Here is a 14240-nt window from a genome sequence, read left to right as displayed (position 1 = left end):
ACGTTGATATTTCCAAAAAATTTAGCCCATGGATGTGTCATACAACAAAAAGGTACCATCATCACTATCCCAATTTGAAATCTTCCAACAATTAGTCCTTAAACTATAAACTCCAACCCAATAAATTCTCCATATATTCTGGTATAGATAAATAGAGAGATGCTCAAATATAAACCAATGTTAACCTACAAATCTAAAATCTAGTTTTAAAATTATCAAAGAGTGATAGGACATAAATTGACATCAAGATATAAAATAAATGTAGTGTTGACAATTGAATATGAGAGCTCAAATGAAGATCATGGTTTAGTGAAAGCAAAGCAACAGATGTCTCTGATTTGCTAAAAAAAATAATACTTAGCTTCAGGTCTATGTTACTCGGATTATTTATTTTACATTCGAGAATCAGTCTGACACTCGACACTCGGACTTGAAGATTTATTTTAAGCTAAAAAATGTGCATTTTTCAATATATTGCCAAGTTTGATACTTGGACAGTTATACACGCTGAATACTTATAACAGAGTTCCGAGTAACACAGCTTTAACTGCTAAACTAGGGTTACTGAGAAAACTGAGAAAATGTCATTGATCTTATTACAGAAAACAGCAGAACTTGCTAGTTGCTAGTGATAGAAATCTGAAGCCATCGATTAACCAGCACTACGTCTATTTAGTTGACTGCTTCAGATAAGCTATGAGATCAGCTCGCTCTTGTGGCTTCTTCAACCCAGGGAAAACCATCTTGGTTCCCGGAATGTACTGCAGAAGACAAATTTTGTTGTAAGAAGCTGTGTTTTTCTCAAACGTTGCTTTAATACCAGTGCATGAGATTATAAAGTTAAAACAACCAAGTGCATGAACAAAGAAAATTCACATGTAGATATCTAAATTCTAGAACTCCTTTTCATATCTGCATAGTATTGGCCGATCAGAAAGATGAAAAAATACATTACAGGCGAAGACTCAAGTAAGGGAGCATGTAACGACATTGTTAAATGTTAATTTTATGTGCCCTATTGGAGAGTGAACTAGTTTTTGATCCTGGATCAGTAGTACAATGATCTGTCTTTCCAAATGAGCCCAAATTCTAAATATGATCCATTGAGTTTTTTTTAACTTAAGATGTTTAGACACAGATACTTCATCCATTATAACTGAAAATGAAACTTAATCGTTACTGCAGATAATCATACCTTCTTAGGATTGAGCAAGTAGTCATACAAAGTATTCTCTTCCCATGTCACAGCCATAGACTTGTTAGCAGCAGAGTAGGAATATCCAGCAGTTGTCCCAGACTGCCTTCCGAAAAGGCCATTCAAATTCGGTCCTGAAGTATCAACGAGATAGAATCACACATGATAACCGGAGAAATGCTAGACAAATATAATGCACAAAGATGTAAAAACTCAATATATTATCAGACCGTTATCATTATGCGGTAAAAAAAACAGCACAAATGATAAATAGGCTGATCCTAAATGTAACAACATAATCCGACATGACTACATGACATGTCTGAGGTCTTTGGCAGAGACATGAATGAAAACCAATGAGAAAACTTTAAGGGAAGAGGGAGTGACCTTGTTTGTGCCCTGCACCTTTTTCCACAGTGTGACACTGAGCACACTTGGTCTTGAAGATTTTCTCGCCGCTCTTCGCATCACCTGCCGGAGCTTCCTTGAACGAGGCCATTTGAGAAATGAGAAATCACTACACTGATGTTTGGAAAATGTGTGAAGAGAAACAATGTAGGTTTGTTCTGTTAGTTTCCGCAAGTTGCTCTCTGCTTTTCAGCTCACTGACTTGCTATTATTTAGCTCCTGAATTTGAACGGGTCACACTCACACATGCCAATAATTTATAGTAGTAATATTTAGTTCATTGATCATGTCTTGACAATGTTGTATACTTGTATAGGATTTTGCTAGACTTTGGAACTTTCACAATCTTAATTTGTATTTTGTGAACTTTGATTAGAGTATATGACATTTTTTGTAAACCTACTTTAAATTAATTTTTTATGCCATTTTTTTAAACGGTTTTTTTATGCCATTAAAATTTGACTGTTCTGAAACACTGCATAAAGAAGCTACGGCTACTTAATTTTATAAAATAAATATATATATAATAAATTTTATCCAAAACAAGAAAATTCAGAAAAATAATTAACAAAGGTCTCATTTTTAAATACCTTAAAAGCATGTGTAAAAACTAAAAAGTACCACATGTGTTGAACAACACAAGTACACACCAAAGGAGAAAGACCACTGAATACGTAAGAAAAACAGCATCTAACAGTAGAGGGGATATTGTATGATTCAAATTGACTGTCTGATTCAAGTAATTGACAGGAGCAATAAGTTAAGCTGTAAATAATGAATATGAGCTTCTAAAAGTAATCTTGATTCGAGTCTATAGTACATGGTTAGTCTTATAGATAAATAGCAGACGAGAAGATTCAATAGTACTACCCAAGAAAAAAGGTGGGTATCAAACATGCCATTACATCTATCACAAAACAAAATTAAAGCACAGCACAAAAATGAAAAAGGCTTTACAAATCACAAAATTGAGTTTACTTGAACCTCAACTACTTGATCATTTTTTAGTGTTCTTGCAGCTGGGCAGAAGGGAGCATAGGCCATCCCATAAGTTAAGGTGAGCCAGGTGGGCTTGAATGCTGGCCAGGAGAGAAGAGGCTCAATTCCACAAATGTTCCTGAGATTTGATCTTTATCAATAGTGCGGAAGGAGATGGAACCACGCTTAGCTGAGGTACCAGAGGTTCTCCCTGCACTAATTTCCTCGAGAGAGCTTTGGTTAGTAATCAGTGAAACAGTATCATGTTGATCATCACCACTCCTAGCCTCCATGTCTTGCACATTCCTCAGAGCTAATGAATCGGCAATCGGAAGGTAAACCAGAATGCAAACCCCCAGACCAGCACAACATAACAGGGAGAGAAAAGCTAAAAATGAAAGGAGCTCAAACCAAACATGTTCAGGCTTTGACAGTACGGATAAACCAAGCAAGATGACCCTAAACGAAACAAAACTAGAGATGGATAATATCAGGATGTAGACTCTTTTATGCAACACTTTATTGATGACCAAATACAAGATCTGCCTTCCAAGCCAGACCAAATAGGTTGTTAGGACAATATCAAATATGCCAAGAAATGTTGTACTCAATAAAGGATAAGTGCATAGAGCAATATCAACCCCGTTCTTCCTCATAGATGGTGCAACTATGTTCGTGAAATAATGTGGCAACTTGTGCAAATAACTCCCTCGCTTGTTTAACTTTGGTCCGACTATAATTACCATCAGTTGAAGAACAAACATGGGGCAACAATACAGGACAACATAACCTGCAGTTTTGCAATTCCATCTGTGTCTCAACGTCCTGGCCTCTGTCTTCTGTAATGATCCATAAAGGAGAAACACAAGTGTGAGTAAAAAGCAAGGTTCTGCAAACCCTAGGTTTGAAACTATGTAGCCTTTGCAAATAGTTCTCTGCCATTCCAAGTTAACATTCAGTATTCTACCTTCACTTCTCAAGAGGTTTAATCGTATAATCTCGCCAACACACCACCAAATTGCAAGCAAGATGAATATGATTCGGATTATCCAAGGCCCGCTAAAATATCTAAGTCGAGTAAAACCCTGCCTACGAATGCGAGTGCGAAAATAAAAGGAGTACACAATGCAAAATAATCCAAAGACAACAAAAAGTGCAACTAAACAAATTGTCACCACGCCGAGTGCATCAGCATCAAATCTCTTCTGGGGCATTTACCCAAAACACAGATTCCACACATGCTCTCTGCCAGCATGGATGCAGAAAGAGTCCCCTTATACTTCTCTTTTACCAGATCTAGGAACAGATTGACCACTACTCTCAACAGAAATCACAAAACCCACTGTAAACAAGAGTTGGGAAGGTACTTCTTGCCTATTATTTATGTCTTCACTACATTCAGGTCCACCTTCTAACTTATCACAAGCTGTTCAATATACATGCAAGTCTTCAAATAGACAACAAACCGTACTCCCACCTATCCAGAGGACCTACATACACATCAAATAATGAATCAAAAAACAACACACAATGATAAAAATAAAACCTCTTCAACTGAAGTTGCCAACATTATGAGACTCCTTACAAGAAACTGTAATATATTCATTACCTCCTACTTCCTTACAGTTAGAATTCAACCGGGATGGCACCAATTGGCCTAAGATCTTTTCAACCACTTCCCACTAATTAAACAAACTCTAACAACCCACAAAGCAAACCGAAAACCTATTCTCCCACAAATACATATCATCGCCGAATAAATACACAAATACATCATTGCTTTCGTAATCAATTAAACTTCCAAAATAACAAATTCTACTTTCTAAATAACATATCTCTACACAACCATAAAAACTACAGGTTCTAATCTAAATCAACCCCAATAACAATTCCGAAGCTACGAATTACATTTTTCTTAACTTCCCTACCTCAACATAACACACATATATATTCACTATACAATCACAAAACTAAAAATAACAGCTCTTAAACAACAAGAAGACTGAAGACATATATAATGAACAACACACTATATATAACACATTACACATAACATTAACAAAACAGGGACGAAAACAAACCAAAGAGAGATGGTTGCAGAGCTTACGAGATCGAAAATCCAAATCTGGCCTCGGGATCCTGGTTAACGAGAGAGATTATATAACTTGAGCGAGACCCCGGAGGGAGGGAGAGAGAATTGTAAGGTGGGAGAAGAGAGAACGATGAGTGAGAGGTAAACAAGAAGAGAGAGAGGACGAGAGAGACTTTGTGTTGGGTGACAGCCTGTCTCGAGCAAATTATACCATTAATTATCTCTCTCCTTTGTTATTTCCACCTTTTTTCATGGTTTCTTGAGGAACACAGTATTAGATTGAATATTCCTGACAAAAAAAAAGTATTGGATTGAATATTTATTTTGGTAGTAAAACTTAAAAGTGATATTAAGTAAATATTTTCAATGATACTGTGTCTGAAATTGTTAATCTAAAAAATAGTAAATATTGATTTGTTTTTTTAAAAATTTTGAATACTTCTATGACGAAAAATTTAGTTAATTTATATATCAATTAAAAATGTATAATGTAATTTCAACTTATCAATTATCGTATCAAAATAGATATTTTACTTTAAATATATCAATATAAATAATCATTACTGTATTATCTAAGTCGACTTCAATATCAAGTCAATTTTATGCATTATTATTTTAGTCTGACACTTTTAAGTAATCATTATGATACTCTCCTGTAATAATGATTATATATAAATTTTTTTGTTAAAAATGAATTATTAGTTCTAGATAATTGAATATTTTTAAATATTTATTGTGTACATATTCATCTTTTATGACTTGAATGAAGAAAATCAATATACTTATATAAAGAAGAAGCGAGGGGCGTGTAGGTGGCGCCTATCAGATAGCTCCGTTCTATTTTTCTAATTTTCCGGAATTTTTGGATGAAAGATATTTAAAGAAAAATGTTTCAGATTCATTGATATGGTATATAATTATATATCTTGGCATAAATTAATCTGATTCTGTTTCAGATTATTTATGATATTTAAAAAAAAAAATGTTTCAGATTCATTGATATGGTATATAATTATATATCTTGGCATAAATTAATCTGATTCTGTTTCAGATTATTTATGGAATATAATAAATTGAAAGTATTATAATCTGATTTTATTTCAGATTATTTATGGAATATAGTAGCTTGCAAGTTTTTTAATCTGATTCTATTTCAGATTATTTAATTATGGAAAAGAGTAGCGCACAAGTTTCTCGGCACCTATAAATACCCTTATAGGTTGTAGGGTTTTGGATCATCTAAACACAACCTACAGTGTCTCTCAATATCACAGTTAAGGGTGTGCATTCGGTTCGGTTAACCGAAAACCGAATCGAATAACCAAAATAATTTCGGTTCGGTTAATCGAAATTTATATTTCGGTTCGGTTTTCGGTAGCCAAATTTTCATTTTTCGGTTATCCGGTTTTTTAACCGCGGTTTCATAGAATTTCGGTTTCGGTTAACCGAAATAAATTTTGGTTTCGGTTAACCGAATGCACACCCCTAATTACAATGATATATGTTTGTTGGTGATTCTTTTATAATATTTGTTTTGGTCGTCGGACGTATTTGTTGTTGTTTGCAAGCTTACTGTCTGTTTTATTGGGCGATCGATGTATATGACTAGATGTCATCAATCAGTAAAGTCGTATGCTTTTTATATGCAGGTAGTGGTGTATGTGTCTAAGAAGTAGTGTTTGGAAAAGTTAATGACAATGTTAGTCAAGAACATGATTATTTTTCAAAAATAAAAACACAATTAAAATTAAGATTTGTCGTGCTTTAAATCGTTAATTACATGCAAAAACTTATTATCATTTTTTCACATATGAATTATAGTCCAATTTTTCAATTTTAAAAATTAATATTGGTATTGCATCGAGATGTTTATAATATAAAATTTATTTTATTCTATAAATATTAATTTTGAATCATTAATATAATTTTTATAAGTCGCCGCAAATTGATTTTATTCTATAAATATTAATTTTGAATCATTAATATAATTTTTATAAGCCGCCGCAACGCGCGGATTCTCAACTAGTAATATATAATTTTGAAGATATTAGTTTTATCTAAAATTTACAAAATTAATATATTATGTTAGGGGAAAATAAAGATGAGCTGTACCAGGACGTAGGGCAAGTTTGGAAAAGATGGGCTGTAGAGTGTAGACAGGTAATCTGAGGTTTAAGTAAGGTCCTTCATGGGACGTGAGCCCGTGGGCCAATGGCCCAAGACTACAGTTTCAGCTGGGCTTCTCATTGGGGGTGGCGTAAACGGCTGACCCGTCCCTGATCCGCCCCAAATAGGGTAGCCCGTCCCACTATGTTAATAGGCAATGGGACAATCACGGAGATTAATAATATTTCTCTCTAAAATATGGGGTACAATGTGGAGGCGGTGATAGCATTTCCAACCATAAAAAGTCCTTAACTAAAAAGTGAATTGACATATTAAAATGTAAAAATATAGCTAACTTTTTAAAAAATCTTACTCCAACCTAAATTTGTCGAAACTTTACAGGTTTGTAATGATCTGTAAGATGATAATACATTGGGGGTGTTTGAAAGTTAGAGGTTTAGGATAAAATTAGAGGTTTGGGTGTTTTAGAGGTTTGACCATTTCAATTCGCTAATGTTAGTGTTTGGTAGTTGATGGATTGAAATAGAGGTTTGAACTCAAAAAACTAATTTTCAAAAAGCTAGTTTGAGGAGTTTTTTATGTTAGCGGCTTGGGTACGTGTCACAAAAAACTCATCAAACAGCTATTTACCAAACAATTTTATAAGAAACCGCTAATTCAATCCGTTAGTCAAAACATCTATTTAAATCAGGTAGTCAAAACATCTAATTCAATCCGCTAACAACTAACCGCTAATTCCCAAACATGACCATTATTTATAGATAAAGACGAGTATGGTGGGAGTGTGATTTTTTCAAGAGGTTAGCTATATATCTTATTTTGATATGCCGATTCTTTTTTTAACTAAGGTTTTTTATGATTTGGATCAGATTAATATCGGACTGGTTCGGGCTTGTTTATGCGAATTTTGTTGTTTAAACCAGATCATGATCACCCCGATTTCACTGGGATGGGAAGGACAAGTGCATATGCTTAACCACATTATTAAGAAATATAAAAATATATTAGTACATTAAAAATTGGTAAAGTTTATAAGGTATTTATGGGAGATGTTTGACTGGGTTTAAAAACCGGTTTATGAGCTCATAAGTGAATAACAGCTTATTCGTACAATTTGTATAAAAAATTATAAGTCAATTACCGACTTAATTATAAGAAGTTGAAAATTCTAAATTTTCTCGGTGATCTATTTTTTATTTTTAAAATTCATTTTACAGAAATGGAAATAATTACTTTAAAAGATAATTTATATTATTTAATTATTACGTTAATAATTTTTATATCCGATAAGTTGTAAATATCAAAAGATTTATGCAAACACAAAATAAAAATTACTTTTCACTTATAAGCAATAAACAGTCTTTTTAAGTTAAACCAAGCAACCATGTGATTCTATCATTATGGTAGATTATTAAATAAAAAACTAAAAGTAAATAAAATTGATAATAATTAATATATTAAACTAAAATATAGCAACTTAATCTTTTATCACGCAACACTTTAATTCTCTCCATACGTGGTGAACACAAAGTCAAAAACACTGCATATTCTATTCAGAAGTACTGGTGATGGGCAGGACATGATTGACAGACAAAACACATGAAAAACTTTAATGCGTAAGATATGAAATTTTTTTGGCAAATAACTGATGATGTTCCTATAAAACCTTAACCAATCCAAACAACTGATGAATATAAGTTGAAGTATTCAAAAATGCCCCCTCTTCTTTGCTTGTTCCTTACCTTTCTCACCTTTTTGCTATCAACACCAGTAGAAGCCTCAGCACGTACCATCAGCTTATGTGCATGTTTGGCGATGGAGTGCTTCTTTTTCTTGTAAGCCGGCTTCCACATTTTTGACCTGTTTGTGTAAAAAGCAAGAAGTATCTATAAAAAGCTGATTATGTTGTTTCAAGACTTCTACTTCTTTGCCAAACATTGCCAAACAGTTTAATCATTAGTCTTGATTTACTTTTCATTTCTAATCCACTTCTTTATTTTAAGGAAGAAACACTTTTTGTAAATTTAGCAAACTGCCCATATATTTTCAAAACCTAACTGCAATTCCACCGTTCCACGTACCTGTGGTAACCTTGTAATTCCCTATCCCTTTGGCACACGTAAAGGTTGCTATCTTGAAAGTTGGTGCAATTCGTTGATATCTTGAAAGTCAGTACAATTCGTTTCTCATAACCTGTAACGGTACCGTGCCTTACGCCTTAGCTTTGTGCTTAATTAATATATCGCTTATAACCATCATATAGATCGAGAGATATTAGAGAAAGTATTTCATATCTTCGACTATCAAAATTTCCTATGAATAATGCACGCAATAAATTTATTGTCACCGAATGTTCCACTGCTGGGCTAATCAGTAGTTATAAGGTCGAAAGCTACACGAATGAATGTGTTTCAATATGCGGGGGTGTCGAAGATGCAGTAAATGGCTCATGCTCAGGCTATGGGTGTTGCCAAACTTCCCTTCCAAAGGTGCCAGGGACTTGAAGGTGAAATTAATTGTTTTAAATGAGACAGCTTTCGCTTGTAGCTCAATTTTTGTGGTTGAAGGAGCAATATGTCAAAACCAACCTGAGGCATAGTCTCGTGTGCTTGTCCACCTCGTTACAAATCAGATGGAAAAAAGGTTGTGTTAAAGTAAGTCATGGCGGCCTAATTGGACATAGCATGGCAATAGGTAAATATAAGAGAAAACAGTTTGTGTCTATTCAAATTCCGAATCATTTGACCCAAATTTGTTATGATGATCTTATTTGGATTGCAGGTTCAAACACGAGTTTGTTTGTTTGTTCATAAGCAATGGCACCCTTTCAGAGTTCAGACCATATTCATAAAAAGGTTACCAGGCCATATCTTTCATGCGAATGTTGCCTTGGAATAGCTGCAGAAACTGCAGGAGCAGCTGCTTCTCCCCCAATTATTCATCGAGACATAAAAAGCACTAACATATTGCTCGACGAAAATTTGTTGCAGAAGTCGCAGATTTTGGAGCGTCCGGAATTGTGCCTCGAGATCATGCGGAAATTGCAACTCTAGTGCAAGGGACATTTTGGATATATAGCGCCAGTTTGTTTCACAGGAGCAGCTTCTACTTCAGCCTTTTGCTTTTATTAACCCGTTTGTGTAAAAAAGATGAAGCACTTTTAAGAAGCTGAGAATGCTAGCTTCTTTCTCAGATCTTCTACTTTTTTTCTAAACACTTTATTAACTTATTTACCTCTCACTTCTAATCTACTTCTTTAGTTTAAGTAAAAAGTCACTTTTTTAAGTTTTCTCAAACGGCTCCATAAACCCCGAGTACTTCCACGTTGAGCATTTGGCGAATTGTCGGACAAGAACGATGTTTATAGCTTTGGGGTGCTTCTAGCAGAACTACCAACAGCAGATCGCATGCTGTCATTTAATAGAACCGATAGGAGATGGGTATTTGCCCCACTGACCTTCAGAGTTCAGAGTATATGTAGATTTCTATTACAATCTTTAGTAAATGCTTTACATGCCCCCATGGTTGAGTTGTCTTAGATTATTACTGGAGGTGCATGTTCGATTCTGCTTTCAAATGCTTGCACAACTGGTTCTGATTATAGTTCAATAACTGAATTTGAGGAGTCGAGTAATTTGATGCAAGTTCGATTTTGCTTTCAAATGCACAACTAGTTTTGATTGTAGTTCAATAAGTGAATTTGAGGACTTTAATTTTGAAATGACGACAAAAGTTGGACCAGAATGATCATTAGTGAAGTTTTATAAGTTGAAGGCGTGCAAATCATACCAGAATAACCAGCCCAAATTAACACCCAAATAGTCGTCACATCATTCCACAAAGTCCAAACACTAACCGTGTGAATATTCACACCAGCATAACTAGCCCGATTTAACATCCCAAATAGTAATCACATCATTCTCCAAACACTAGCCTGTCAATTTAGAGTAATCAGTCCTTCGCAGAAGTCTACGGCCTTTTGTTAACCAGAATATCTTGAATTTAAACGCTGTTTAGCTCAACTTAAAACAAGTTATTTATTTCTTAAAATAAATAAGTGAATTATAAGTGACAAGTGAATTTTACATATAATTAAGTTATTAAATATGTTTGAATAATTTTATTTATAAGTCAATTGAGTGTTTGATAATTTAAATTTATAAATTAATTAAAAAAATCATATTATTGTAATACAAGAAATTTTATTAATAAAATAGAATTTATTACACATTAGAAATATAAAAATTTCATAATAGAATGTAAATTACTAAAAAATAAAGTCCAATAAGAACTACTCCCTCCGTCCCAGTCATTTGTATACAAATGGCTGGGACACGGAGACCAAGAAACTGGGTAAGAAATGAGTAAAGTTGGATGAAAAGTGGGTATAGTGGTGGGACCCATTTATATTTAATAATAAATTTGAGATAGTGGAGGAAACTAGTGGGTGTAATAGGGTTTATATTATTATAGAATGGAGATAGTGGAAGAAAGTAGTTGGTGTAATGATGTTTTATATTACTCCCTCCGTCCCATTTTAACCGCTTTTGACTTTTTTACACGTATTTTAAGATGTTAAAAAAATTACATCTAAACATGATTATTTATTATAAAATTTATATCAAATAAAAGTTTAGAGTCTAAACTTTTATTTGATATAAAAATTGAATTTTTTTATTGAGTGTAGATATTGTTTTTTTACACCTCAATATACGTGTTAAAAAGTCAAACATCAGTTAAAATGGGACAGAGGGAGTATAAAAGTTTACTACTTTTGGAATGTATACAATTGATGGACGTCCCAAAAAAGAAACGGTATACAATTCATTAGGACGGGGGGAGTAACAGTTTTGACCAGCTTCTAACTTCAAATACTCAAAATAAACATTTTTATTTTATCAAATGCTAAAAGAGACACTTTTATCGTTTGCCAAATTGACCAATATAGTTGACCCAGTCCCAGACGGTATAATTGGAGTTTTAGTAAAAATATCATACTCCAGGAAGACGACTGATCGTGCGTACGTAGAAAAGGTATGCTGGTGTCTAGTGTATTGAAAGAGATATTAGTAACAAATAGACTCCGGAGTGGGGCATGCGTTAGGCACTTGAAAATGAAGAACAGAATGGTGTCGAAAAATCAACAAAACTCAAGCTTAACAATTAATCGCTCGATTTTTGATGATTTGATTTTTTGACACTTATTTATAATATTTGACAACTAAATAGTAAAAAAGTTAGTTTTAATACTTTTTATTTATATAGAAAAAAAATACACAATAAATATGACAACTTCAAAAAAATTATAAAATAATATTTTTGTTATGTAATAAAAATATTAAAAATATATATCAAAAAGTTAAACAATTTATATAACAAAATAGAGGGAGTAATATTATTCATTATACTTCTCGCCCACACATTTCACTGACAGTGAACAAATGAACCATTTATAATTATACCTGTATGCAAGAGCCAAAAAAAATTAAAAAGATGAGGGAGAGTTGAGATTTTATCTGTGTCAAAGTGCAAAGATTGAAAATACTATCGGTAACGTTGGTTGTTGATGTTGGCCTGTGGATGAATGTTCTTTTTTCATTTAAGTCCAGGAATCATCTTTAAAAAATATCCGTTCTAATTTAAAGTCGAGAATCAAATTCAAGACTTAAGAATGATGAACGGATAATCAATGTATTGTATGATTGTATCCCAAAGATGTATCGGGATTAAGGATTACTGGATTATAATTCTGTTACAAAATACTCCCTCCGTTCCTAAATAATAATAGTCGTTTTGACTTTTTGCACGTATTTTGAGATGTAATAAAAACGTATTTTTACATGTTATTTTTTTAATTTTTTTTGAATAAAAATATAGATGTCAAACTTTTATTCAGAAAAAGTAAATTTGAAAAATAATACGTAGAAGTATATTTTTTACACCTCAAATTACGTGCACAAAGTCAAAGTCAAAGCGACTATTATTTAGGAACGGAGGGAGTATGTAGCATCAGTATTTTAACAAGGGTTTGTCTAGTGTGTGCAATGTACGTGCTAAACACTCTAAATTTTATAAGTTTGGAACATTTTGATTGGTGTGATTGTTTTATTTGTACGGATCTATCATTATTAAAAAAACATATACCATTCAAAATGAATCAAACTTATAACTTTTAATACTTAGTGTGTGCCCACACTAAAAAAATTGTTTTAACAACCAACCCGCATAATGTTGTTTGTAAACACAATATATTAATAAAAGTCAGAATAACATGTCATGATCATGTTTACAAAGCAGAGTACTATGAATATGATCTTCAATCTTCACCTGAGCCAGAGCCGCTATCATCATCTGAACGATCATCAGCGTTGATCTGATCTAGGACAAGAACCAGAGCCATAGCAAAGGCAGCATCAAATCCAGGCTTGAGAAACAGCGAGAAGACTTCTTTCCCGAGCACCGTTTCACTGGTGCAGTCAACTTTCCGTTTAATCTCAGCCATTGGTGTCTTGGCTCCATCAAATATGGTGCAGCAGCGCTGTGCGATGGAGCCTTCAATCTCGTACTCATCGCCTGTGGAATTGTACACCTCCACCGTCACGCTTGACCGTCCGATCATCGAAGATCTTCGGACACTGAAGATTGCCTTCTGTCCGCTTTTTCTCTCGCCCAGAAACCCCTCCCATCTTTGATGCAGACTAGGTCTCTACTTGAGAAATAATGATCAATAAAAATATTAGCTATATTAAGTAGCCGGCTAACATCTTATAATTATAATTACATGGCAGCAAGGCTTAAACGTCACTGTTCAACCATCTGGGATACTTCTTATAAATTATACATGTATGCGGTGTACATTTTTTGGCAAGATTCAAAGACTCTTAACGTATAATATGTGTGCAGGCACTTAAAGTTCAATGATTAACTTGGGAAAATTTATACTAAATGTTAAGATTCGGGTGATTTAAACAACATTTTAAGTGGAGCCTCGCATAAAAATGGGAGTGAGTGTACCTTGCGGCGAACAGTGAGGAGGCAGCGGCCAAGGGGGTCCATGAGAACGATCTCGGCGTGTTCACGAGCACTGATAGCGTAAGATTCGACTCGGTAGACGAGGTCGCCGGAGGAGTCATAGACGGTGAAGCCATCGCCGTCGAAGAAAAGACAAGTCTTGTGAACTGTAAGCTGAGTTTCTTTATCGTAAATAAGGCTGTTGTCCACCGTAACTCCACCTTTCTTCATGGTAATATTTCCGAACAATAAAGCTAGATCTTGGGATGAGATGATCGCTGGCTTTGTCGTCGCTGTAACACGAAGACGAATACGAAGAGACAAGAAAGATCTTAGAGGGAAATGAGCGAGAGAACGTCGTGTTAGAGAGAATTGAGTACTTAGTTTTGATTATTACACCTCATAATACAAACCCTAAGCTTGTATATA

At 34.0% G+C, this 14240-nt stretch overlaps 3 protein-coding genes and 1 long non-coding RNA gene across 5 annotated transcripts; 1 reads left to right on the top strand and 3 right to left on the bottom strand.

Moving 5' to 3' along the window:
* Positions 1–444: 444 nt before the first annotated feature.
* Positions 445–2257, bottom strand: LOC108192943 (cytochrome c). The gene is made up of 3 exons (XM_017359488.2): positions 1583–2257; positions 1196–1329; positions 445–761 (listed from the first exon to the last, which is right to left on the bottom strand). The coding sequence occupies exons 1-3, from the start codon at positions 1692–1694 to the stop codon at positions 669–671; spliced, it is 339 nt and encodes a 112-aa protein (XP_017214977.1). The 5' UTR covers positions 1695–2257; the 3' UTR covers positions 445–668.
* A 127-nt stretch (positions 2258–2384) lies between these two features.
* Positions 2385–4884, bottom strand: LOC108192942 (uncharacterized). Of its 2 annotated transcripts, none has more exons than XM_017359486.2 (2): positions 4689–4884; positions 2385–4071 (listed from the first exon to the last, which is right to left on the bottom strand). In XM_017359486.2, exon 2 carries the CDS (start codon positions 3793–3795, stop codon positions 2656–2658), a length of 1140 nt encoding a protein of 379 aa, XP_017214975.1. In that variant the 5' UTR covers positions 3796–4071; positions 4689–4884; the 3' UTR covers positions 2385–2655. The 2 variants fall into 2 exon arrangements, with proteins under 2 accessions (XP_017214975.1, XP_017214976.1); XM_017359487.2 differs by having other exon boundaries at positions 2416–4071; positions 4663–4884.
* Positions 4885–8099: 3215 nt separating this feature from the next.
* Positions 8100–10047, top strand: LOC135147368 (uncharacterized). Its single transcript, XR_010284925.1, has 2 exons — positions 8100–9494; positions 9582–10047. It is a non-coding gene; the product is annotated as an uncharacterized LOC135147368 (long non-coding RNA).
* Positions 10048–12946: 2899 nt separating this feature from the next.
* On the bottom strand, positions 12947–14240 carry LOC108226658 (protein LURP-one-related 12). The gene is made up of 2 exons (XM_017401650.2): positions 13815–14240; positions 12947–13506 (listed from the first exon to the last, which is right to left on the bottom strand). Exons 1-2 carry the CDS (start codon positions 14040–14042, stop codon positions 13117–13119), a joined length of 618 nt encoding a protein of 205 aa, XP_017257139.1. The 5' UTR covers positions 14043–14240; the 3' UTR covers positions 12947–13116.

This window comes from Daucus carota, chromosome 6 (genome assembly GCF_001625215.2).
Source record: "Daucus carota subsp. sativus chromosome 6, DH1 v3.0, whole genome shotgun sequence".
In the NCBI taxonomy this organism is placed as follows: domain Eukaryota; kingdom Viridiplantae; phylum Streptophyta; class Magnoliopsida; order Apiales; family Apiaceae; genus Daucus; species Daucus carota.
The sequence above is the reverse complement of the archived record's forward strand: the minus strand, read 5'-3'. Positions and strand labels throughout refer to the sequence as shown.